At 46.0% G+C, this 24,252-nt stretch overlaps 2 protein-coding genes across 4 annotated transcripts; both read right to left on the bottom strand.

Moving 5' to 3' along the window:
- Positions 1-454: 454 nt before the first annotated feature.
- LOC125512339 (protein HOTHEAD-like) lies at positions 455-2,676 on the bottom strand. The gene is made up of 4 exons (XM_048677429.2): positions 2,622-2,676; positions 1,884-2,531; positions 768-1,749; positions 455-672 (listed from the first exon to the last, which is right to left on the bottom strand). Exons 1-4 carry the CDS (start codon positions 2,674-2,676, stop codon positions 609-611), a joined length of 1,749 nt encoding a protein of 582 aa, XP_048533386.1. The 3' UTR covers positions 455-608.
- A 16,191-nt stretch (positions 2,677-18,867) lies between these two features.
- Positions 18,868-23,888, bottom strand: LOC125514114 (SPX domain-containing membrane protein OsI_08463). Of its 3 annotated transcripts, none has more exons than XM_048679377.2 (12): positions 23,527-23,888; positions 23,320-23,428; positions 22,152-22,226; positions 21,844-21,964; positions 21,398-21,709; positions 21,166-21,270; positions 20,618-21,072; positions 20,225-20,529; positions 19,955-20,124; positions 19,682-19,872; positions 19,441-19,574; positions 18,868-19,319 (listed from the first exon to the last, which is right to left on the bottom strand). In XM_048679377.2, the coding sequence occupies exons 3-12, from the start codon at positions 22,202-22,204 to the stop codon at positions 19,081-19,083; spliced, it is 2,085 nt and encodes a 694-aa protein (XP_048535334.1). In that variant the 5' UTR covers positions 22,205-22,226; positions 23,320-23,428; positions 23,527-23,888; the 3' UTR covers positions 18,868-19,080. The 3 variants fall into 3 exon arrangements, with proteins under 3 accessions (XP_048535334.1, XP_048535333.1, XP_048535332.1); XM_048679376.2 differs by having other exon boundaries at positions 22,152-22,220; positions 23,339-23,428; XM_048679375.2 differs by having other exon boundaries at positions 23,339-23,428; positions 23,527-23,887.
- Between the last annotated feature and the right edge of the window lie 364 nt (positions 23,889-24,252).

Below are 24,252 nucleotides of genomic sequence, written 5' to 3'. Positions count from 1 at the left end.
AGGCACGGGCGTGCCTCTTTCGAAAAGGCAAAAAACCCGTGCTCCCGGTTCGGTTCTTTCTTTCGGGTTTTTTCGTGAAAAAAAAGTTCGTCAAAACCTATCAACATGGGATCTAGTTTTGAAGATCTCAACGCGAAGAATCCAACAGCGAAAGTGGTTCGAGATTTGGACGCACGATTTAAGAGATAAAACGTTTTGAATAAATGAATCTAAAAAAAAGGAAAAAACTTCCAGATTGCGACAAGTGACGCGCTGCATGTGCGCCACTTGTCACAATCAGGAGGAATTGAAGTGATCTTTGCAACGAGTACTCCTCAATTAGTGATTTCGTAAGTTTAGTATACCTTTTTCTTCCCGAAAAGGGGGAAGGCCTAGGCCTGTGGAGCATCATGATGCACACGGCCAAAGCAGGTTTAGTACATAGATTCAGTTAACGCATCAACAAATCTCACAATAAGGTGCGGCATTGGCTTACACCATTTGTAAAACTTCATCAATTACAATTAGCATGCATTCCACTCTGTATGGAGACTCCTAAAAGAATCCTGAAAGCAAATAGCGACTGCAGTACGCCTGTACGCAGATAACAGCCTAGTGGTTATACCCCGCTACAGTTTTCTCGCTCCTCCTTCGATCAGCGTCCTCTCCTTTTCGATTTTGACTCCCATGTACCTGTCCGTCAGGTTACAAAGCACGGGCGCACATCAGTTGATCCATCGCGGCACGAACACTGCCAGAAATTAGCGTGAAACGAGAGGAAACACTACCTGCCGAGCATCATGACGGTGGCCTGCGGGTTGGTCCCCGGCGAGGCGTTGAACGTGGAGCCGTCGATGACGCGCAGCGCATCAATGCCGAGGACCCGGTAGTCGCGGTCGACGACCCTGCCGACCTGGCACCCACCGTGGTAATGCCAGATGGTCATGACGGTGTCCCTGCAGAACCGCTCGAGCGCCGCGGGGTCGCTACCGCCGCGCATGCGCATCAGGTTCGCCGGGAACTCCGCCGTGACATTGAGCATCGCCGGGAACGCGAAGTTGGGGTACGCGAACCGCGAGAAGGACCTGGAGCGGATGACCCGCTCGATGGCCTCGATGCCGGCGACGCAGCGCCGGAGGTCGTCCGGGTGGGCGAAGTAGTTGAACTGGACGATGGGGTTGTCGTCGGGGTCCAGGTTGCGGAGCGCGAGGCTGCCCGTGGACTGCGGGCCGAGGACCTTCTCCAGGATGAAGCCGCCGCGGAGCGCCGCGTCCGGCACCCGGCTCATGGCCTCCACGGCGCGCGCGATGGCCTCCGGCGTGCGCTGCTTCGGGGGCACCGTCGGGAGCTGCCCCGTCTGCGGGGAGAACATGCCGAAGACGCGGGCTTGTCGCGCGCCGTCGCCGCTGGAGGAGGCGGTGCGGGTGGTCCAGTCGGAGCCGCTGGCGCCCTCGATGTAGCTGCCGAACCTGGTGATGCCGACGACCTGGATGAGCGACACCTCGACCGGCGACGGCGACGGCACGTAGATGGCGTTCATGGGGTTGTCGGACATGCCCTGCCCGACCCCGGGGTTGTCGACGACGACGTCGAGGCCGAACGACCGGAGGTGGTCGGAGGGCCCGACGCCGCTGAGCATCAGCAGCTGCGGACTGCCAAGCGCCCCCGCCGACAGGATGATCTCGTTGGCGTCGCCCTGGTTGAGGTACGCCACGTGAACCATGCCCAGCGAGTCGCGGTACACCACGCCGCGCGCCACGGGCTTGGTCCCTGCAAACCGAAAAAACTCGTTGGCGCCCGAACTCGTCGACCAAATCATTCGCGCCACGGCAATATTGCTTGACTTTATACCGTTAACGAACTTAACGGTCAGTTGGCAGTGCGTTCTTTAAACAAGACTATACCTTTGTAACTGAACAAGATCCTGGCCACTCGGGCCCGGAGGAGCACGTCGATCCCTTCGGGGCGCGCGTACTGCAGCAGGTCGGCCGCCGTGTGGCGCCGGCCGTCCGGGTCGAAGATGGACCCGCCGACCTTGGTGCCGGGGATGTGGTCGAACGTGAACCCGTTGTCCGGCACCACGCCGGTCTCCAGCAGCCCGCGGCGCACCGCCGCCTGCCACGGCCCCAGCTCCGGCTGGAACGCCACCACGTCCTCCACCCACCTGTAGGCGCTAAGCACCTCCCTGGCGTCCCAGCCGACGGCCCTCGTGTAGCCGGCGCCGGCGCGCGTGAAGAAGCCGGCGTTGAGGCAGCTGCCGCCGCCCAGCACCCGCGGCCGCGAGTTGATCACGCCGTCCTCGGACACGAACCGCTGCGACGGGGACGACGCGGACGTGTCCGAGAGCACGTCCGAGAAGTGCGCCATGTTGAGCACGCGGTCGTCGTCGTAGGGCGACCCGCCGCGCTCCAGCAGCAGCACGCGGTAGCGCCTGGACAGCGTCGCCGCCAGCGGGCAGCCCGCCGTGCCGCCCCCGATGACGATGTAGTCGTAGTAGGTCACCGGCGGCGCGTGCATCGCCTCCCTCATGAACGTGTAGTTTACACCTCGCGCTGCCATGCACAATCGCAAGATCAGCAACACCGCACGACGCAAATGCTCAAGAATGCGACTGAAATGGGCAACGGAAGAAGATTGATCACCTGGTTGAGAGACGGAGAGGAGTCCAAGCAAGATGGCGACGATGAAGAATGCCATAGCCTGTGACCTTGTGTCTGCCTGCGCTGAGAACTTCTGTGTCTGATGTGGCTTACTTGCAGCAGCGGGTGTCCTTTATATACTGGCCAAGCAGCAGAGTTTTCAAAAGAAACCGTTGTGTTGCATCTTGCATGGGTTGGTAGTTCCACGGCGCATGCTAGTGGAACAAGCCTCCGCTCTTGGTGCTCCGCAGCCTTTGCGTCGGCTAAATTTGTTCGACGGGTTCGGCAATGATAACTGGCTCTGTCCCGTACTTGTCTGCTATTTCTACTACCGGCAAACAAACGCCAGGGGGTCGTCGAAAACCCACACCACCTTTGCATTTGGGCAAACACATTCGCCACCATGCAGACCAATGCATTCTCCTATGCTCTTCTCTGTCCCCCCATCAGAAACTAGCCATGGCATCTGTGCTTTACAAATCTTCTTTTTCGGCCTGTTTGGATGTAGACATTTGGAGCAAGTATTCGGAATTGGCATTGTCGGTCCCGAATGCCACCGTTTGGATGGTCTAGATATTCGTCTCTGGAATTCGGTCCCAATATCGAGAGGCCAACCCGAGCACTGGCTAACCCCCTCGCAAATTCAGAGCCCCGACCCTCCGTATTGGGTTGTATTGGCTGGCTTATCTCTTCGTCGTTCTCGCACGCGGAAAAAAAAAATGAAGCGCTAGGAGATCGAGGTCAATCCGCCCTGCCACCGCCTCTCCGACCGACGGCTTGGCCGTCCAGGCCACCGGTGCTGCCTCTCCGGCCGTCCATCCGCGACCTCTCCACTGGCAACCGCCATCGATGGAGTTTGCCGCTGACCACCGCCCCTAGTTCCTCACCACATCATCCACGAGATCCCTGTCTCCGCTGAATGTCGCCATTGTTTACCGTCTCTTCTCGATGAACGGCACAACCTTCTTGGCAGAACCGACCATGTGTGGCAATGGCAAGCGCGGGAGCCAGTGGCCCGGAGCCGAGCGCTGCAGGCCTCAGGGTACACAAGCTTCTGCGGCATCTTAAGCTGCACCCGCTCTGCACGTACCACGCATGTTCTCCAGCCACTGCCTAATCCTCCCACTTCAGCCAAGACATGCGGCTGCCCGCCGTGGACTAAGGCCGCCACGCCCATGAGCTGCTCGACTAAATGCCAACCCATTCAGTTGCGGCATATCGTGACACTCAACATTTGTCAAATTTTAAAACTGATGCCAACCCATTCAGCTTGACGTATGGCATGTAGGTACGGTGCAAGGAGGTTGTAGTAGCTAACTAGAATTACGTAGTCTGCAAATGTTAATTGGACCCAAATTGTAGTCTTGCTTATGCTTCAGGGCTTAGTAGTGATTAATTTTTTCATTATAATTTTCATGTGTGTACACAGCTTGGTCAATTTTTTAAAACTGATGCATCTTTCCATGTGTTTATGTGTGAGTAACTGTGAATGTTAAGAAAGTGAGAAATTCCAATCTCTATCCATCCAAACACAAATTGGAATTGGTGCTCACTTTGAATTCCAAGCATCAAATATATGAACATCCAAACACTAAAATTGGAATTGAAGATCAATATCAATGTCCTGAGATATTGGCATTGGAGCCAATACAATGCCAAGCCCTTGAATGTCTACATCCAAACAGAGCTTTTGGGATATTGAAAACTGCCATGGCAAAAACAGGGATGGATTGGATGACAGCTTTCAATAAAATTTCCTTACCATCCATAGACAGTACTTTTTCCTTCCAACCTTTCAGACGGTTTATAATTCTTTCAACCAAAAATTCAAAGCTTTCACTTTTATCAAGACCTATCATAGATGGCAAACCCAGATATCTATCTGAAATAGCTTCGGTCATAATATTCAGTTCTGCACATATTTGAGCTGTCACCTCAACATCAACATTTGGACTGAAGTATATGCTACACTTTCCATCACTAACCAATTGGCCCGAACTTGCACAATATTCATCCAGCGCCTGTCTCAATGAGGTTGCATTAGTCATATCTGCTCTCATAAGGATTAGGGAATCATCAGCAAATAATAAGTGGGAAACTGATGGTGCATTTCTGCACACCCGAACACCTTCAATGCCACGAACCTTCTCTTTTTGAGCCAAAGCACTTGACAAACCTTCTGCACAAATCAAGAAAAGATAAGGTGATAGAGGATCCCCCTGACGAAGTCCCCTGGTAGGCACAAAACCTTCTGTCTCCTGATCATTAAATCTCACCTTATACTTCACCGAAGTCACACATGTCATTAGCAAGTCAACAATGTTTCTGTGAAAACCCAATTGCACTAGCATTCTTTCTAGAAACTTCCATTCAACACGATCATAAGCTTTATGCATATCCAACTTAACAGCACAATATCCGACCTTCCCTTTCTTCTTGTTCTTTATTGTATGCAAACTCTCATATGTCAGAAGGATGTTATCTGTGATAAGTCTACCTGGTACAAAAGCACTCTGTACAGGAGATATAATGTCATCTAAAAAAGATTTGAGTCTGAAAGCTATCATTTTTTAAATGACCTTGTATAGAACATTACATAGGCTAATCTTGCCATGCTTTCTAAACAAAGTTGGAGACTTATTACTCATCCGGATACAATGTGTGCGAAGGTACTTAGAGCTAAGTACTATACAAATGGCAACTTATTAAGTGCAGGGACAACGAAGGGATCATCCTTCACATGGCAGAGCATTGTGACTGGTTCAAAAATTTTCAAGAGGGGTAATATTTGGAGAGTGGATACAGGCTCTCAAATAAATATCTGGAATGACCCATGGATATCAGAGAGCCCTACAAGAAAGGTTCTAACCAGAAGGAGCCAAGCTCTTGCTGAGAAAGTGGAAGATCTTATTGACCCAACCACTCATTCATGGGATGAAGCTCTTATCAGAAGCATCTTTGTTCCAATAGACATGAAAAGAATTTTGAAAATCACATTGTCTGAACACTTGCCGGAAGACTTTGTCGTTTTGCTTTTCAGTGAGATCTGCGCACTATATTGAATGGGAGCATCAATTTGGAGCAAGATTAGGTCGAGAGCGACCACAAACATCTAGAGATAATCCGGTTTGGGATGTCCTGTGGAAGCTACATGTACTGAGTAAAGTCAAAATTTTTGTTTGGCCACCACTACATGGAGTGGTTCCAAGGAAGTGCATACTGCATAATCGACATATTAAGGTCAGTCCCGAGTGCCCTTTGTGTCGAGAGGGTCCCGAAGATATCCGGCATTTATTATTCACTTGCGCACGAGCTCGCAAAATCTGGGAGTCATTGGGTCTCATTGAAGTTGTGAATACATCCCTAAAAAGTGATCGATCAGGATCTATGGTGATGGAGGAAATCTTGCGACTCCCGCAAAGAAAATCATCGGTACTTGGACAGTTGGGTTTACAGGAAACGGTTGCCGTAGCTGCATGGTATATTTGATGGGAACGTCGGGAAGCCGTGAAGGGTGAGTCGACTAAGCAGGCCGCTAGTTCAGCCTTTTCTATTCAAGCAATCACAGTTAACCATGCTCCGAAGCAAAATATTCTCATCCTAGAAAAGACATGGCAAAAACCACAACCGGGGTCATACAAGTTGAATACTGATGTGTGTTTCTTCGATGATGGTGTGGGTGCAGTAGCGGCAATCTTGCGCAACTGTCGTGGAGAAGCGATCTCAGGAGCTTCTGAAACGTTTGATCATGCATAAAATGCACAGGCTGCTGAAACACTAGCATTACAGAGAGGGCTCCAAATGATATCTGATTTGGGATGTTCAAAAGTTGAAGTGGAATCCGATTGTTTGGAACTGATGGGTGCATGCAACGGAAAGATGGATATTCGAGGACCTAATTCCGCATTACTTGCAGATTGCTTTCACTTGGCTCATGGTATTACATCAATCTCTTTCAATCACTGTCCTAGGGAAGCAAACAGGTTGGCACACTTTCTGGCTAGGACTTGTTTTAGTCTAAGACTAGTTGTGTTTGGTTAGATGTTACTCCTAATTTCTTATTACCACTTGTACTTCTTGATGTAACATTACCATGTTATAATTTAAAGTGCCAGCAGGCTTTCCTTAAAAAACGCCAGGGGGTCGTCGAGAATGTATAGCCACTCCAATATACACACCATCAGTTCAACTCTTTGACAACCAACAAGATCATTTTTGGCCAGCTATTGACCAAAGGTGACTATATATTCCCTGGAGAGACAAAAGGTGCTCGTTGTTGTACACGGTAGTCATAATACGGTTTAACCTTTCTCAAAAAATAAGTTTAACCAATGTTTTCGCAAGAGAAAAAAAGATGTGCTAACTTTTTTTTGAAATGAAAGGTAGATAACGCTGTACCTTATATATTTCAAAACAGACCGAAGGTCAATTACATGAAGCTCATATTTACCATTGTGGTGCCTTGGCTATAAGCTGCCAAACAAATGAGAGAAAGAAGCACAAGGGGGTGATGTGAGGAGAGATACAGCAAAAGGAAAAGGAGGGGGATAGGCTAGGTTAGCTAGGGATCAGCCATTGTACCCAGGCTGCTATAGCATCCCTATCTTCCGGCTTCCTCGTTCTGTTCTGCCACAAGCATAGTAATTGTGCTGCATATTGTTTGATGAAGGCTGGAGACCAGCGTTTATCGTTGAACACCCAATCATTCCTGGCGTCCCAAAGTGTAACGGCCGACGCAACGAACATAATATGAATTTTGCTGGAGGACGACCAGACCTGCAGAGCCTCCTGCATGAAGTTGATGAGGTCTGTGGAATTGGCAGCAAGATCAAACATGTGTAAAGCACCCCAGAGCACCGGCGCCGGAAAACAGCACAACACAATATGATTAATAGATTCGCTGGCAGGGCAGATATCACAATCTTGGTGGGGGGTAATGGACGTCCAATGTTTCTTCACCATGTTGTCACATGAATTCAGTCTTCCCCGGAAGGTCGGCCACAGGAAAATACGGTACTTCAAAGGAATGATGGGATCCTAGGTCCAGGAACTAGATATGCAAGAAATCCCCATGAAGGTGAGAAGCTTGTAAATATACGATGTACTTATCACCTTATTGTGGAGAGCAGACGATCGTGTATCAGTGTGGCTAGAGGATGCATAGTGGTTGTCAAAATATCGTTGAGTAACTGCAATTCTCGGTTGGCTATTGCTGACAGATTGGGGTGCAACTGAAGGCACCAGGTTCCCTGAGAGAATTGGGAGGCGACAGTGCAGCAGCCATCCTAGCAAAGCTGAAAAGAGTAGGCAGAGCAAAACGGAGACGGCCCACCGGTAGCCAGCAATCATGCTAGAAGGAAAGAAGCTGACCATATCCCAAAGAGCACCATCAGGAGGCCATGATCAGAGGAATAAACTACTTGAGGCCTTTCCATATAGCGGTGTCTCAATTCGAGTTCTTCGTAGGTATGATATTCTGACAGTATTGCTGAGCTAGGCACTGATAGCAAGGGACCTCAGAAAATTGCAGAATCTTAGCAGTAAGCTTAGTAAGCAACGCCTGGTTGTGTCCTGATAGATCCCTTACTCCTATACCACCAGAAGATCGTGGCAAAGTAACAAACTGCCACGCCGCGAGGCACTGGCCTCCCTTGACTGAGTTCTTTCCTTGCCAAAAAAAGCCCTGAGAAAACCTTCAAGTTTAGCAATGGACACTTTAGGCCAAGGGAAACAAGCCATATAGTAACTTGGGATGCTGGCAAGCACAGAATTTATTAAGGTGAGACGTCCTCCTCATGACAAAAAAATAGCTAACCAGCCTGACAATCTTTTTTCAACCCTGTGAATGACTGGTAGGAGCAAGCCATGCTTGATTTTGTGTTGAGACAAAGGTAGGCCAAGGTAAGTGCAGGGGAAACTTGAAATTGGACAGCCGAACAGCTCAGCAATCTCTGTAGTAGTACTTGCATCCATGCAGATGGGGATCAAGGTGCTCTTATGGTAATTAATTTGTAAACCCGAGAATGCTGAGAATGATGACAGAATATGCTTGATGATATAAGCTTATTGGGTGCTACCCTGGAAAAGTATAAGCGTGTCGTCTGCGTACTGTAACACAGGAAACAACCTATTTGAGCCAAGAGGATGGATCAAATTGCCAGACTCAAACTATTCGCAGCATAGCCTTTGCAGAATATTAGCAACCAAGATGAAAAGATGTGGTGAGATAGAATCGCCCTGCCTGAACCCCCTTTTAGCATGAAACGGCTCCGAACAACCTTCGGTACATCAAAATGCATAAACTCATAATAACTGTCATCATAACGTTAAGCGTGCGGACCCTATGGTTCGAGAACAATGCAGACATGACCGAGACACGTCTCCGGTCAATAACCAATAGCGGGACCTGGATGCCCATATTGGCTCCTACATATTCTACGAAGATCTTTATCGGTCAGACCGCATAACAACATACGTTGTTCCCTTTGTCATCGGTATGTTACTTGCCCGAGATTCGATCGTCGGTATCCAATATCTAGTTCAATCTCGTTACCGACAAGTCTATTTACTCATTCTGTAATACATCATTTCACAACTAACATATTAGTTGTAATGCTTGCAAGGCTTATGTGATGTGTATTACCGAGAGGGCCCAGAGATACCTCTCCGACAATCGGAGTGACAAAACCTAATCTCGAAATACGCCAACCCAACATGTACCATTGGAGACACCTGTAGTACTCCTTTATAATCACCCAGTTACGTTGTGACGTTTGGTAGTACCCAAAGTGTTCCTCCGATAAACGGGAGTTGCATAATCTCATAGTTATAGGAACATGTATAAGTCATGAAGAAAGCAATAGCAACATACTAAACGATCGGGTGCTAAGCTAATGGAATGGGTCATGTCAATCAGATCATTCAACTAATGATGTGACCTCGTTAATCAAATAACAACTCTTTGTCTATGGTTAGGAAACATAACCATCTTTGATTAACGAGCTAGTCAAGTAGAGGCATACTAGTGACACTCTGTTTGTCTATGTATTCACACATGTATTATGTTTCCGGTTAATACAATTCTAGCATGAATAATAAACATTTATCATGAAATAAGGAAATAAATAATAACTTTATTATTGCCTCTAGGGCATATTTCCTTCAGTCTCCCACTTGCACTAGAGTCAATAATCTAGTTTACATCCCTACCTAATTAACACCAATAGTTCACATCTTTATGTGATTTGTTCACATCTTCATGTGACTAACACCCAAAGGGTTTACTAGATTCAATAATCTAGTTCACATCACTATGTGATTAACACCCAAAGAGTGATCATGTTTTTCTTGTGAGAGAAATTTAGTCAACGGGCCTGCCAAATTCAGATCCGTATGTATTTTGCAAAATTCTATGTCTACAATGCTCTGTACTGAGCTACTCTAGCTAATTGCTCCCACTTTCAATATGTATCCAGATTGAGACTTAGAATCATCTGGATCAGTGTCAAAAACTTGCATCGACGTAACCCTTTACGACGAACCTTTTTTGTCACGTCCATAGTCGAGAAACATATCCTTATTTCACTAAAGATAATTCTGACCGCTGTCAGTGATCTACTCCTAGATCACTATCGTACTCCCTTGCCAAATCAGTGCAGGGTATACAATAGATCTGGTATACAGCATGACATACTTTATAGAACCTATGGCTAAGGCATAGGGAATGACTTTCATTCTCTTTCTATCTTCTGTCGTGGTCGGGCTTTGAGTCTTACTCAACTTCACACCTTGTAATACAGGCAATAACTCTTTCTTTGACTGCTCCATTTTGAATTATTTCAAAATCTTGTCAAGGTATCTACTCATTGAAAAAACTTATCAAGCGTCTTGATCTATCTCTATAGATCTTGAATCTCAATATGTAAGCAGCTTCACCGAAGTCTTTCTTTGAAAAACTCCTTTCAAACACTCCTTTATGCTTTGCAGAATAATTCTACATTATTTCCGATCAACAATATGTCATTCACATATACTTATCAGAAATGCTGTAGTGCTCCCACTCACTTTCTTGTAAATACAGGCTTCACCGCAAGTCTGTATAAAACTATATGCTTTGATCAACTTATCAAAGCGTATATTCCAACTCTGAGATGCTTACACCAGTCCATAGATGGATCGCTGGAGTTTGCATATTTTGTTAACACCTTTAGGATTGACAAAAACTTCTGGTTGCATCATATACAACTCTTCTTTAAGAAATCCATTAAGGATTGCAGTTTTTGTTATCCATTTGCCAGATTTCATAAAATGCGGCAATTGCTAACATGATTCGGACAGACTTAAGCATAGATACGAGTGCGAAACTCTCATCGTAGTCAACACCTTGAACTTGTCTAAAACTTTTGCGACAATTCTAGCTTTGTAGATAGTAACACTACTATCAGTGTCCGTCTTCCTCTTGAAGATCCATTTATTATCAATGGCTTGCCGATCATCGGGCAAGTCCACCAAAGTCCACACTTTGTTCTCATACATGGATCCTATCTCAGATTTCATGGCCTCAAGCCATTTTGCGGAATCTGGGCTCACCATCGCTTCTTCATAGTTCGTAGGTTCGTCATGGTCAAGTAGCATGACCTCCAGAACAGGATTACCATACCACTCTGGTGCGGATCTCACTCTAGTTTACCTACGAGATTCGGTAGTAACTTGATCTGAAGTTACATGATCATCATCATTAGCTTCCTCACTAATTGATGTAGTAGTCACAGGAACAAATTTCTGTGATAAACTACTTTCCAATAAGGGAGAAGGTACAATTACCTTATCAAGTTCTACTTTCCTCCCACTCACTTCTTTCGAGAGAACCTCCTTCTCTAGAAAGGATCCATTCTTAGTAACGAATGTCTTGACTTTGGATCTGTGATAGAAGATGTACCCAACAGTAACTTTTTGGGTATCCTATGAAGACACACTTTTCCGATTTGGGTTTGAGCTTATCAGGATGAAACTTTTTCACATAAGCATCACAACCCCAAACTTTAAGAAACGACAACTTTGGTTTCTTGCCAAACCACAGTTCAGATTGTGTCGTCTCAACGGATTTAGATGGTGCCCTATTTAACGTGAATGCAGCTGTCTCTAATGCATAACCCCAAAACGATAATGGTAGATCGGTAAGAGACATCATAGATTGCACTATATCCAATAAAGTACGGTTATGACGTTCGGACATACCATTATGCTGTGGTGTTCCATGTGGCATGAGTTTGTGAAACTATTCCACATTGTTTTAATTGAAGACCAAACTCGTGACTCAAATATTTGTCTCCGCGATCAGATCGTAGAAACTTTATTTTTCTTGTCACGATGATTTTCCACTTCACTCTGAAATTCTTTGAACTTTTCAAATCTTTCAGACTTATGTTTCATCAAGTAGATATACCCATATCTGCTCAAATCATCTGTGAAGTTCAGAAAATAATGATACTTGCCGTGAGCCTTAACACTCATCGGACCGCATACATCAGTATGTATTATTTCCAATAAGTCAGTTGCTCGCTCCGGAGAACGGAGTCTTAGTCATCTTGCCCATGAGGCATAGTTCGCAAGCATCAACTGATTCATAATCAAGTGATTCCAAAAGCCCATCAGCATGGAGTTTCTTCATGCGCTTTACACCAATATGACCTAAACGGCAGTGCCACAAATAAGTTGCACTATCATTATTAACTTTGCATCTTTTGGTTTCAATATTATGATTATGTGTATCATTACAATCGAGATCCAATGAACTATTTTCATTGGGTGTGTAACCATATAAGGTTTTATTCATGTAAACAGAACAACAATTTATTCTCTTACTTAAATGAATAACTGTATTACAATAAACATGATCAAATCATATTCATGCTTAACGCAAACACCAAATAACACTTATTCAAGTTCAACACTAATCCCGAAAGTATAGGGAGTGTGCGATGATGATCATATCAATCTTGGAACCACTTCCAACACACATCGTCACTTCACCCTTAACTAGTCTCTGTTTATTCTGCAACTCTTGTTTTGAGTTACTAATCTTAGCAACTGAACTAGTATCAAATACGGAGGGGTTGCTATAAACACTAGTAAAGTACACATCAATAACATGTATATCAAATATACTTATGTTCACTTTGCCGTCCTTCTTATCTGCCAATCACTTGGGGTAGTTCCGCTTCCAGTGACCAGTCCCTTTGTAGTAGAAACACTTAGTCTCAGGCTTAGGACCAGACTTGGGCTTCTTCACTTGAGCAGCAACTTGCTTGCTGTTCTTCTTGAAGTTCCCCTTCTTCCCTCTGCCCTTTTCTTGAAACTAGTGGTCTTGTCTACCATCAACACTTGATGTTTTTCTCGATTTCTACCTTCGTCAATTTCCGCATTGCGAAGAGCTTGGGAATCGTTTCCGTTATCCCTTGCATATCATAGTTCATCACGAAGTTCTACTAACTTGGTGATGGTGACTAGAGAATTCTGTCAATCACTATCTTATCTGGAAGATTAGCTCTCACTTGATTCAAGCGATTGTTGTACTCAGACAATCTGGGCACATGCTCACTAGTTGAGCGATTCTCCTCCATCTTTTAGCTATAGAACTTGTTGGAGACTTCATATCTCTCAACTCGGGTATTTGCTTGAAATATTAACTTCAATTCCTGGAACATCTCATATGGTCCATGACGTTCAAAACGTCTTTGAAGTCCCGATTCTAAGCCGTTAAGCATGGTGCACTAAACTATCAAGTAGTCATCATATTGAGCTAGCCAAACGTTCATAACGTCTGCATCTGCTCCTGCAATAGGTCTGGCACCTAGCGGTGCATCAAGGACATAATTCTTCTGTGCAGCAATGAGGATAAACCTCAGATCACGGATCCAATCCGCATCTTTGCTACTAACATCTTTCAACACAATTTTCTCTAGGAACATATCAAAAATAAACACAGGGAAGCAACAACGCGAGCTATTGATCTACAACATGATTTGCAAAATACTACCAGGACTAAGTTCATGATAAATTTAAGTTCAATTTAATCATATTACTTAAGAACTCCCACTTAGATAGACATCCCTCTAATCCTCTAAGTGATCACGTGATCCAAATCAACTAAACCATAACCGATCATCACGTGAGATGGAGTAGTTTTCAATGGTGAACATCGTTATGTTGATCATATCTACTATATGATTCACGCTCGACCTTTCGGTCTCCGTGTTCCAAGGCCATATCTGCATATGCTAGGCTCGTCAAGTTTAACCTGAGTATTCTGCGTGTGCAAAAACTGGCTTGCACCCGTTGTAGATGGACGTAGAGCTTATCACACCCGATCATCACGTGGTGTCTGGGCACGACGAACTTTGGCAACGGTGCATACTCAGGGAGAACACTTCTTGATAATTTAGTGAGAGATCATCTTATAATGCTACCGTCAATCAAAGCAAGATAAGATGCATAAAAGATAAACATCACATGCAATCAATATAAGTGATATGATATGGCCATCATCATCTTGTGCTTGTGATCTCCATCTCCGAAGTACTGTCATGATCTCTATCGTCACCGGCATGACACCATGATCTCCATCATCTTGATCTATATCAATGTGTCGTCACGTGGTCGTCTCGCCAACTATTGCTCTTGCAACTATTGCTATCGCATAGCGATAAAGTAAAGCAATTATTTGGCGCTTGCATCTTATGCAATAAAGAGACAACCATAAGGCTTTTGCCAGTTGCCGATAACTTCAACAAAACATGATCATCTCATACAACAACTTATATCTCATCACGTTTTGACCATATCACATCACAACATGCCCTGCAAAAACAAGTTAGACGTCCTCTACTTTGTTGTTGCAAGTTTTATGTGGCTGCTACGGGCTTAAGCAATAACCAATCTTACCTACGCATCAAAACCACAACGATAGTTTATCAAATAGACTCCGTTTTAACCTTCGCAAGGACCGGGCGTAGCCACACTCGGTTCAACTAAAGTTGGAGAAACTGTCACCCGCTAGCCACCTTTGTGCAAAGCACGTCGGGAGAACCGGTCTCGCGTAAGCGTACGCGTAATGTCGGTCCGGGCCGCTTCATCCAACAATACCGCCGAACGAAAGTATGACATGCTGGTAGGCAGTATGACTTATATCGCCCACAACTCACTTGTGTTCTACTCGTGCATATAACATCAAACCATAAAACCTAGGCTCTGATACCACTGTTGGGGAACGTACTAATTTCAAAAAATTTCCTACGCACACGCAAGATCATGGTGATGCATAGCAACGAGGGGAGAGTATGATCTACGTACCCTTGTAGATCGCAACGGAAGTGTTGACACAACGTAGAGGAAGTAGTCGTACGTCTTCTTCCCGATCCGACCGATCCAAGCACCGTTACTCTGGCACCTCCGAGTTCTTAGCAGACGTACAACTCGATGATGATCCCCGGGCTCCGATCCAGCAAAGCGTCAGGGAAGAGTTTCGTCAGCACGACGGCGTGGTGACGATCTTGATGTTCTACCAACGCAGGGCTTCACCTAAGCACTACAACGATATGATCGAGGTGGAATATGGTGGCAGGGGGCACCGCACACGGCTAAGGAACGATCTCAATGATCAACTTGTGTGTCTAGAGGTGCCCCCTGCCTCCATATATAAAGGAGCCAAGGGGGAGGGGTGCGGCCAGCCCTATGGAGGCGCAGGAGGAGTCCTACTCCTACCGGGAGTAGGACTCCCCCCCCCCCAATCCTATTCCAACTAGGACTCCCAAGGGGGAAAGAGGGAGAGGGGATGCCGGCCACCTCTCCTAGTCCTAATAGGACTAGGGGAGGGGGGGAGGCGCGCAGCCCTTTCACCTTTCCACTAAGGCCCACTAAGGCCCATATGACACCCGGGGGGTTCCGGTAACCTCCCGGTAATCCGGTAAAATCCTGATTTCACCCGGAACACTTCCGATGTCCAAACATAGGCTTCCAATATATCAATCTTTATGTCTCGACCATTCCGAGACTCCTCGTAATGTCCGTGATCACATCCGGGACTCTGAACAACCTTCGGTACATCAAAATGCATAAACTCATAATAACTGTCATCGTAACGTTAAGCGTGCGGACCCTATGGTTCGAGAACAATGCAGACATGACCGAGACACGTCTCCGGTCAATAACCAATAGCGGGACCTGGATGCCCATATTGGCTCCTACATATTCTACGAAGATCTTTATCGGTCAGACCGCATAACAACATACGTTGTTCCCTTTGTCATCGGTATGTTACTTGCCCGAGATTCGATCGTCGGTATCCAATATCTAGTTCAATCTCGTTACCGACAAGTCTCTTTACTCATTCTGTAATACATCATTTCACAACTAACATATTAGTTGTAATTCTTGCAAGGCTTATGTGATGTGTATTACCGAGAGGGCCCAGAGATACCTCTCCGACAATCGGAGTGACAAAACCTAATCTCGAAATACGCCAACCCAACATGTACCATTGGAGACACCTGTAGTACTCCTTTATAATCACCCAGTTACGTTGTGACGTTTGGTAGTACCCAAAGTGTTCCTCCGGTAAACGGGAGTTGCATAATCTCATAGTTATAGGAACATGTATAAGTCATGAAGAAAGCAATAGCAACATACTAAACGATCGGGTGCTAAGCTAATGGAATGGGTCATGTCAATCAGATCATTCAACTAATGATGTGACCTCGTTAATCAAATAACAACTCTTTGTCTATGGTTAGGAAACATAACCATCTTTGATTAACGAGCTAGTCAAGTAGAGGCATACTAGTGACACTCTGTTTGTCTATGTATTCACACATGTATTATGTTTCCGGTTAATACAATTCTAGCATGAATAATAAACATTTATCATGAAATAAGGAAATAAATAATAACTTTATTATTGCCTCTAGGGCATATTTCCTTCAATCACGAACATGGCTCATCTTGAAATTGATAAGGGAGGCAGCAGAATGTATTGGTCTCGTGTCATTGCACCAACAGTTGGTAATGAGCGTCCGAGTTTCCTACATCTCAAGCCAATGATTTTCCATCCTGAAAAACCTGCTCTTGACTTTGTCATTGCAGAACTGGACTAAGATTGGTACATGGTCCGAGGTGACAGAAGGAGTAACCGAAGCAGATGTCTGAGCAAACGCCAAAATCCAGATGTGCTAACTTTGTGGATTTCTTAGTGTTCGCAGTCGTCCCCCTCATATCCGGCCTTCCAAATCCACGCAACATATGCAACATGAGATAAACTACATAGCAATCATAGAAAGAAACATGCATAGCAACAAAATTCATCAGCAACCATGTACAACCAAATCAAAAGAGGCAGTTAATCGCCAGGCACTAGATAGGTAAACTAGATAGATACGGTGCTGGCAGTAGCGGAGCTAGGAATAGTCTACATCCCAGGCCAAGAGTACAACTACAGTAATGAACATTCTCTGCACCGGTGAATCAATGAACAAAGGAGGGAGCAGCCGCGCCCTAGGCCAAGGTCCCCGATGCCTGGGGCCTAGCGCCACCCCTAGGAGCCGGACTTCACCATATCTGCGCCGAGCCCTTGCTCTTGCAATCATCGGAGTGGCGGTAGTTGTCCTCCATGTAGGCGTCTGTGGTCGGAGGGGCGTCATCGTCTTCTGTGTTGGCCGTGTCGCTATCGTTGGAGTCAGAGGAGATGAAGCCCGTGAGGTGACCTAAGGCTCGACTCTGCTCCTTCACTAGTGGAAAGAGCATGCAGAGCGCACAACAGAGCGCGTGGACCCGGTGTCGTCGTTCGCATTGTGGTGCTGAGCGACAGGGGACGAGTAGAGCTCAAGCTCCTACCCCTATCCACACACGATCCTGCCAACATGATGCGAAGGGCAAGTTCCTCATCGTCCTCCGAGCAAAGCGGGATGTCCCAGTCAATGAGGTCTGAGTCGCAACCAGATTCGCCGTTGGTCGCGCTACCGACACTGGACATGACAGAGAGGGGTGGGAGAGGAGGGGACGGGACCAAGAGGGGAGGGGAGGAAACGGGCAGTGGAGTGTGGACTGTTCGAGAGTGTTTGACCGGAAGACTATGGTTTGCCCGAGGTGAGGATATTTCTTGGGTCAGGTGAGCTTGCGTGGATCGGTCCGACATGGCCAATGCGCCCGGGCCTTCCCATATCTGCCCCATATATGAGCTGAATGTAGGTGTGACGGTCATCCCGGACGTAAAGAACCGATTTGAGGAGTCCGGTTGGGTCACGATTTTTTGAAGGGTCATTGTCCAGGCTACCCTAACGTACACGTGCAAGGGTCCAGTTGTTACCATGGTGTGCATGCCAGGAGGAGGAGCCCCTATTTCGCACGTAGGTCAGCAAGTAGCCACCAATCGCACCCCCCCCACCGTGCATTTTGGGTTGATCCATGTGGGTGCTGGGAGCTCCTGTCTTTCTCTTGTTTTCTTCTTATACTTTCATTTTGTTGTTTCTTTTGTTTTTCGTGTTTTTACATTGAGAACTATTCGCGAATCTCGAATTGAAAAAATGATCAGGATTTTAAAAAGTTATTAATTTCAAGAACTTTTCATGATTCAAAAAATGTTCATGGACTAAAAAATTGTTTGCAAATTTCAAAAAATGTTCAGCGATTCAAAAAATGTTTGCTGATTCAAAAAAATGTTGGTCAAAATAAAAATTGTGAATTTAAAAAATTGTTCGCCGATTCAAAAAAACTTTACATGTTTTTAAAAAAGGTGCACAATTTTCAAAGATGTTTGCGAATTTATAGAAGATGTTCATGATTTTAAAACATGTTCACAATTTTAGAAAATGTTAAGGTTTTAAAAAATATTCATGAACTTGGAACAATGTTTGGAAAATGAAAACTAAAAAGAAGAGAAACATAAAAAAGAAAAGGGAAAACGAACATGAGAAAAATAAAAATAGAAAACTAAATAAAAAAAGAACTGAAAAATAAAGTGAAAAAGAAAATGAGAAAACCAAAATAAAAAAACCTATAAGAGGGAGCCTGCGCCACTTGGGCCGGCCCAAATAGACGTTGCGACCTAAGCGTTAAATAGGAACCAGCGGCAGGAGCGTGAGGAAAGAAAAGCCTGGCCACCGAAACGGTTTGGCGCCTCTCTCCAAATTTCCAAATCTTTACATACTTTTAGCTCTTCCCGTTGGCTTGTGCGAGTACCTTACACGATCTGCAGCACTGGATGGATCAGTACAGTTTTATTTAGAACCGTGTGTCTGCTACAACAGTTGCTAGCTTGGATACCACAAGCTTCGGTACGCCACAAACGCAGCACCTAGCACTGGCACCGACGGCCTAACATTTACAGCGACGCTGCAAAGCTTCGAACAGCAGCTCGGCCTTGCCGCGCATTGATCCATGCTTAACTATATGCATCAAGGGGGCCCGTTTGTCAGTACAGGGTGTTGTAAGTGCCGAATGTCGCCGCGATGGAGGCTACGCAGATCACCAAGGACGGCAGCAGGGTGGCGTTCAGGAGCTGGCTCTGCCCCAGGTACCCTGCGGCGGTGATCGTCATGTCCGCGGCGACACGGGCCAGCGTCCCGGCCTCCGTCGAGAGGAGCCCGCCGTTATAGGTGCCCCGGGAGAGCCTCGACGACATCACCCGGGAGAGGAGGGACAGGTTCACCCCTGCGATGTTCAGACACATGGTCATAAGAGAAATACATGCGATGCAAGTTTCAGAAAAGGTAACACTTCACGTCTGGTTCAGGCTTTGCGTTGGAGGTGGTGGGCTGTTTAGGTTCTTTACCTTCGAGCACCTCGGCGAATACGAACGTGATGAGAGCCGACACGACGTACTGAGCTACGCAGTAGCTGGAGCCGAAGTGGAAGCTCGAGGCGATGCCAATCAGGACCATGATCTCAGACGCCACCAAGATTTGCCTTCAGATGGAGAAAGAAAAAGGGATGTGAAACGGCCAGAGAACTGCAGTGATCAAGAGAAGAGAACTGCTCTATAGCGTGCGGTGTGATGAAAGCACACAAGTTACCTGTCCTGGAACAGATTGGTGATATAGCTTCCGACGATGACGTTGACCGGAAGAACCGTCAGTCCTAGAACAGCTAGAAAGATGGCCACCGTGCTCGTGGACCAGTTAAAATAGAACGTAGTGACAACACTAGACTCGGAGAGTAGAATCTCCATTGCAAACTTGAGCATGAAGTAGATCAATAACTGAACCTGATATATTTGTGAAGAGCAGGTGTAAGAGTACATTCAACAACTGCAAAAAGAGATCAGATTCAAGGGGTTAGGAGGAAACCTTCACAGATGGCGTGAGCAATCTGTATGCTGCGGCAATCGATGTTGCTGCTTTATGACTCTCTTTAGGGTCGTTTTCGTTGTTGTCTGCATTTTCACCCTGCCTCTCCTTTGCCTCTGTGAGCAAAGGCTGTGCTAAACCGCCCTCCAGATTATCATTTCGTCCATGGCCTATCACGGCAAAGAATTTAAGTCAATAAATGTATCCGGAGCCTAGGTTCCATGACCACGACAAGAGTTGCTTTTGAACAAAGCAAACGACGAGGATTACCGGAATCAGATGACTGTGCGTTGACAGCATTCTCTTTAGCAAAGTGATCTGGCTCTTTGAAGGAAATCCATACCCAAATCAAATTACCAACCCAAGCAAGGCACATGATCCACCCGGGCAAGGTGTTCTGATTAAAAGTTACTGCATAGATCTTAAATTCAGTCTGCAGCAAACCAGCCAGCGCAGGACCGCATGCCATCCCAAGTGCACTAGCACTGACAAATCCCGCGGAGGCTTTCAGCCGCATTTTGAGAGGCACACAGTCACTGATATACCGACGGTTCACAGCTCTGGCAGAACCCAACCTGCATACAAATGTGGCCGATTTGATCGATCAGATAAACATTTTAAACATGACAACAGTAAATTAGGGAACAGAAAGAAAATTCATACCCGCAGAGCAGCCGGCCAAGTATGAGAACAGTTAGGGAGTTCAGATCATACGCCAAAGCATACAGCAGGTTCCCGGAAAACAGCATGATGCTGCTGAATACGAGGGGCCTAAAGTATGACCTGTTGGACCAGGCACTGAAATATACTGAAGAGAACACTTGGGCAACTGCCATCGACCCGATAATCACACCGCAAACAGTCGCTGCGGCACCAAGGCTCACAGAATAGTCATCTGCAGTTGGCACGATGATGTATGTGTTCACCATGTAGAGGAATGTGTTCACTAGGTTGAGCATCAGCGACATGAAATGGTAGCTCTGGTCATCAACGAGATCTTCCGAGCTAGCTTGCACGTCTTCTGGAATGATCAGTGCGTGTTGTCCAAGGAATTGAAGGAAGGTTGTGCTGTGCGTGAGTTTCTGTACTGAATTATTTATTTGTTCGATGATAGGGTCCTGCACATAGAAAAGGTGTACAGATGTTCATTTAGAGCACATATGAGAATTGCATTATCTGATTATGGAAGCAGCTAAGAATCTAGAAGAGACCTTCAAGGTAATTGATGGATGATCATAGATGGACATGAAGCTTCCTTGGTGATCTTGCAGAGATGCAAGGTTACGTGTCAAAGCACCAGCAACAGCTACGATACCCTGCATTCAGAACTGCATAATAAGTGCAAAAGATGATGAAGACTACAAGGAATCAAGGACAGCCACCATAGAAACAAATGCACTGAAGCCCCACTTATGAACTGAAGATGCAAGCAAGTAAAATTACCACTTGCTTGAAGATCGGCTGAAGCTGAGAATAGGGATGGTTTGCACGAGTAGAGATGTAATAATCTGTAAATCGATAGCCGAAGCGCTTATCGAACTTCTTAAGAATCTTCCGGATCCCAGTAGCATTCATATCAACAAATCTAAGGAGCTTCACAAGGTCAAGCCCGACTTGCCTATATGCCTCTCGCACTTGAGAAACTTGTGATATATCGGAATGTTCCATGAGTACGGCACGCTGTTGTCCCAATTTCTCGATCCTGCTAGCAAGATGACCTTGCTGTTTCAGTAGAAAGAGCACAACCTTTTCAATCTGCAATGAAGAAACTCACATGAACACAGATGGTGTGAGGCAAAAAAGAATAAACATTGATGGTTGAACGAATACATCAATAATAAAGCATCTGTATGAAATATGAATCTATCAGCAACTCAGCTCGGTATTACCTGATCGTCAAGCATCCTTGAGAACTCCTTAAGAACCTGTTCATGATTACTTCCACCATCTTGAGTCTGCTGAACATACTGTTTTACCTTTTTCTTCATCATTTTGTAATTAATATAGTATCTGGAAAAGTGAGCAAATGATTCATAAGATTCGAAATGGTCATTGAACAAGCTTATAATTTGATATTTTTTGTCAGTGTATATCTGCGTCGAGAAAACAGCAACACATAAGTTATGCATATCTAACCAATTCAGTCATAACAGTAAAATGCCATGGAACTAAATTTTGGAGCAGCAAGGCAACATACTCTTTCCACTCTTCCAACTGATCCGACATCAGTACCTTCCCGAAATTAACCATCTTGGCGTTTCGCTACCTGCAACTAAAAATCAACAAAATCGTTAGCATAGCGATAGAGGCTAGAAGCCTAGAACCAATCAACTCAAGCACAATACTTCGATTTAGTCAACATTTTAGAATACCAGCCAGATAATTGGTTCAGATGCCAGAGTAAATTAAGAAAGACACACACACACACACACACCGCTAATATGTAGCTTTCAGCAAAAGATCTTAATGAGCTTGAGACAAAAAACTAATGCGCACACTAAGCGCCAAAGTGCGTACATGGACCAAAGACATAATAGCTCATAATAAGTGGAGAAGCTAAGATAATGTTAACATGTGTGGCAAAAGCTTGAGATATTCGAGACAGCTCCAAAAGGGATAGGGCACGTAGCAAGATGGCACAGAATCGACTAGTGACATAGTGAGACAAAACCCTTGAGAGGGCACATAATAAAATGGCTCCAAGGTCTCCCAAGAGCTAAGCATCTCTATTAAAGCGCGCACACAATTCCTTTTCTGAATTGGCCTTGCTAAGAACGTGCCTTAGACAAGAGCATCAGATCACCTTCAGACTACAGTAGCACTGTACTACCAGAAAGGCGCGGGTGCAGTTCTTCTCGTTGTTTTTATCGTGGAGTTTGCCACATAGTCAATGTGCTACAGGAAAGTGAACCATCAGGCCGGATGATGAGGAGCAAAAGACCCAGAGAGGGCTGAGGGTCACACGTCAAGAAACATAAATGTGCGCTAGCGGCGACCGTGGTGCTCTGCTTCTCTTGTCAGTATCCTGCTTAAAATAAACCTAGGAAAGCGCCGCTCAGCTGAGGAGGGTGGCCTGTCACCGCCGTGGTGCTCCGGCGATCTTGGGGGCGGTTGCTTGCCCAAATGCAGATGGTTCTTCTTCGGCGCTCGCATCGCATCACCGGCCCGGCGAGACAGTGAGAGGGGATTCTGGCATCATCAATCGGGAAATGGGAAAGGTATTCCGAATTTTTTTGGAAAAAAATAACTTCAGGCGAATCCAAAATTAAAGCCGACAGAGACACGCCGAGGGAAACGAGTCCCTGATTCTTCTGAATAAAAATGAGTATTGTTATTTCTGTTTCGGACAAGGGGCTGGAAATTACAGTAGAACAGATTGGTTACCGCGTCCGCGTGTTCTTCGGCGGCTCCTCCCTCCCCTTGCTCGGCGAAATAATCTCCTGAATTAGATGACCATCAACGAACGGATCGCGCCTGCAACACCGACAAATTGACCGCGCATTCAGAAAAGATTCAGCACGAACCGAAATCAAAAGACAAGGGAACAGATACGCCTAGGCGCGCGCACGTACCCACAGTGATCCCTTGCGAATGGGAGGCACCGGAAGGAGATGAGGCGGCCGGGATGTTGGAAGAGGCCGGCGCAATGGTAATGGCGCGCGTATGTATACCAGTATTATGTGCGAATGCAATGGATAGGTTCGGCTTTGGTCGGCTTCGGAGGTGCGAGGGAGAGAGGAAGGGGGAGGTATTTATCGCGGCGACGGTGGGGGAGGGAGAGAGGACGGAGGAGTACATGGAGATGGAGGAGGGGGGCGTCGCCGGGGATGTGGCCGGGGCGGGACAGGAGCGGGTTGGCTGCGGCCGGGACGTCGCCCTCGTGTCGCCGATGCCGACGTGGCGGATTCGACCGGGACGGGACGGCTCGCGGCCCCGTTTTGGCATACGCTGGCCGTGGCTGTGGACAAAAACGCCTCTCGCCTCACTGCCCCTAGTTTTCTTTGTGCGTGAGGTAACTCTTTTTTTCTTTTGCGGGTCTGCGCGAGGTAACTCGGCCACTAATCTTTAGCTCAACTAGGTTTTTTCTTTCTAAACCGTTTTTTCTTGCGGGGTTTCTTTCTAAACCGTTATTTGATGATCAAAATAAAAGGAGTTTTTTTTTACAAAATCAAAGGAGTACTTCCCGGAAAAACTTCCAATATACTCCCTCCGTTCCTAAATACTTGTCTTTCTAGGCATTTCAACAAGTGACTACATACGGAGCAAAATGAGTGAATCTACACTCTAAAATATGTCTA

The sequence above is a fragment of the Triticum urartu genome, chromosome 6A (assembly GCF_056163025.1).
Source record: "Triticum urartu cultivar PI428250 chromosome 6A, HENAU_Tu73, whole genome shotgun sequence".
In the NCBI taxonomy this organism is placed as follows: Eukaryota; Viridiplantae; Streptophyta; class Magnoliopsida; order Poales; family Poaceae; genus Triticum; species Triticum urartu.
This window is presented reverse-complemented; position numbering and strand designations above follow the sequence as displayed.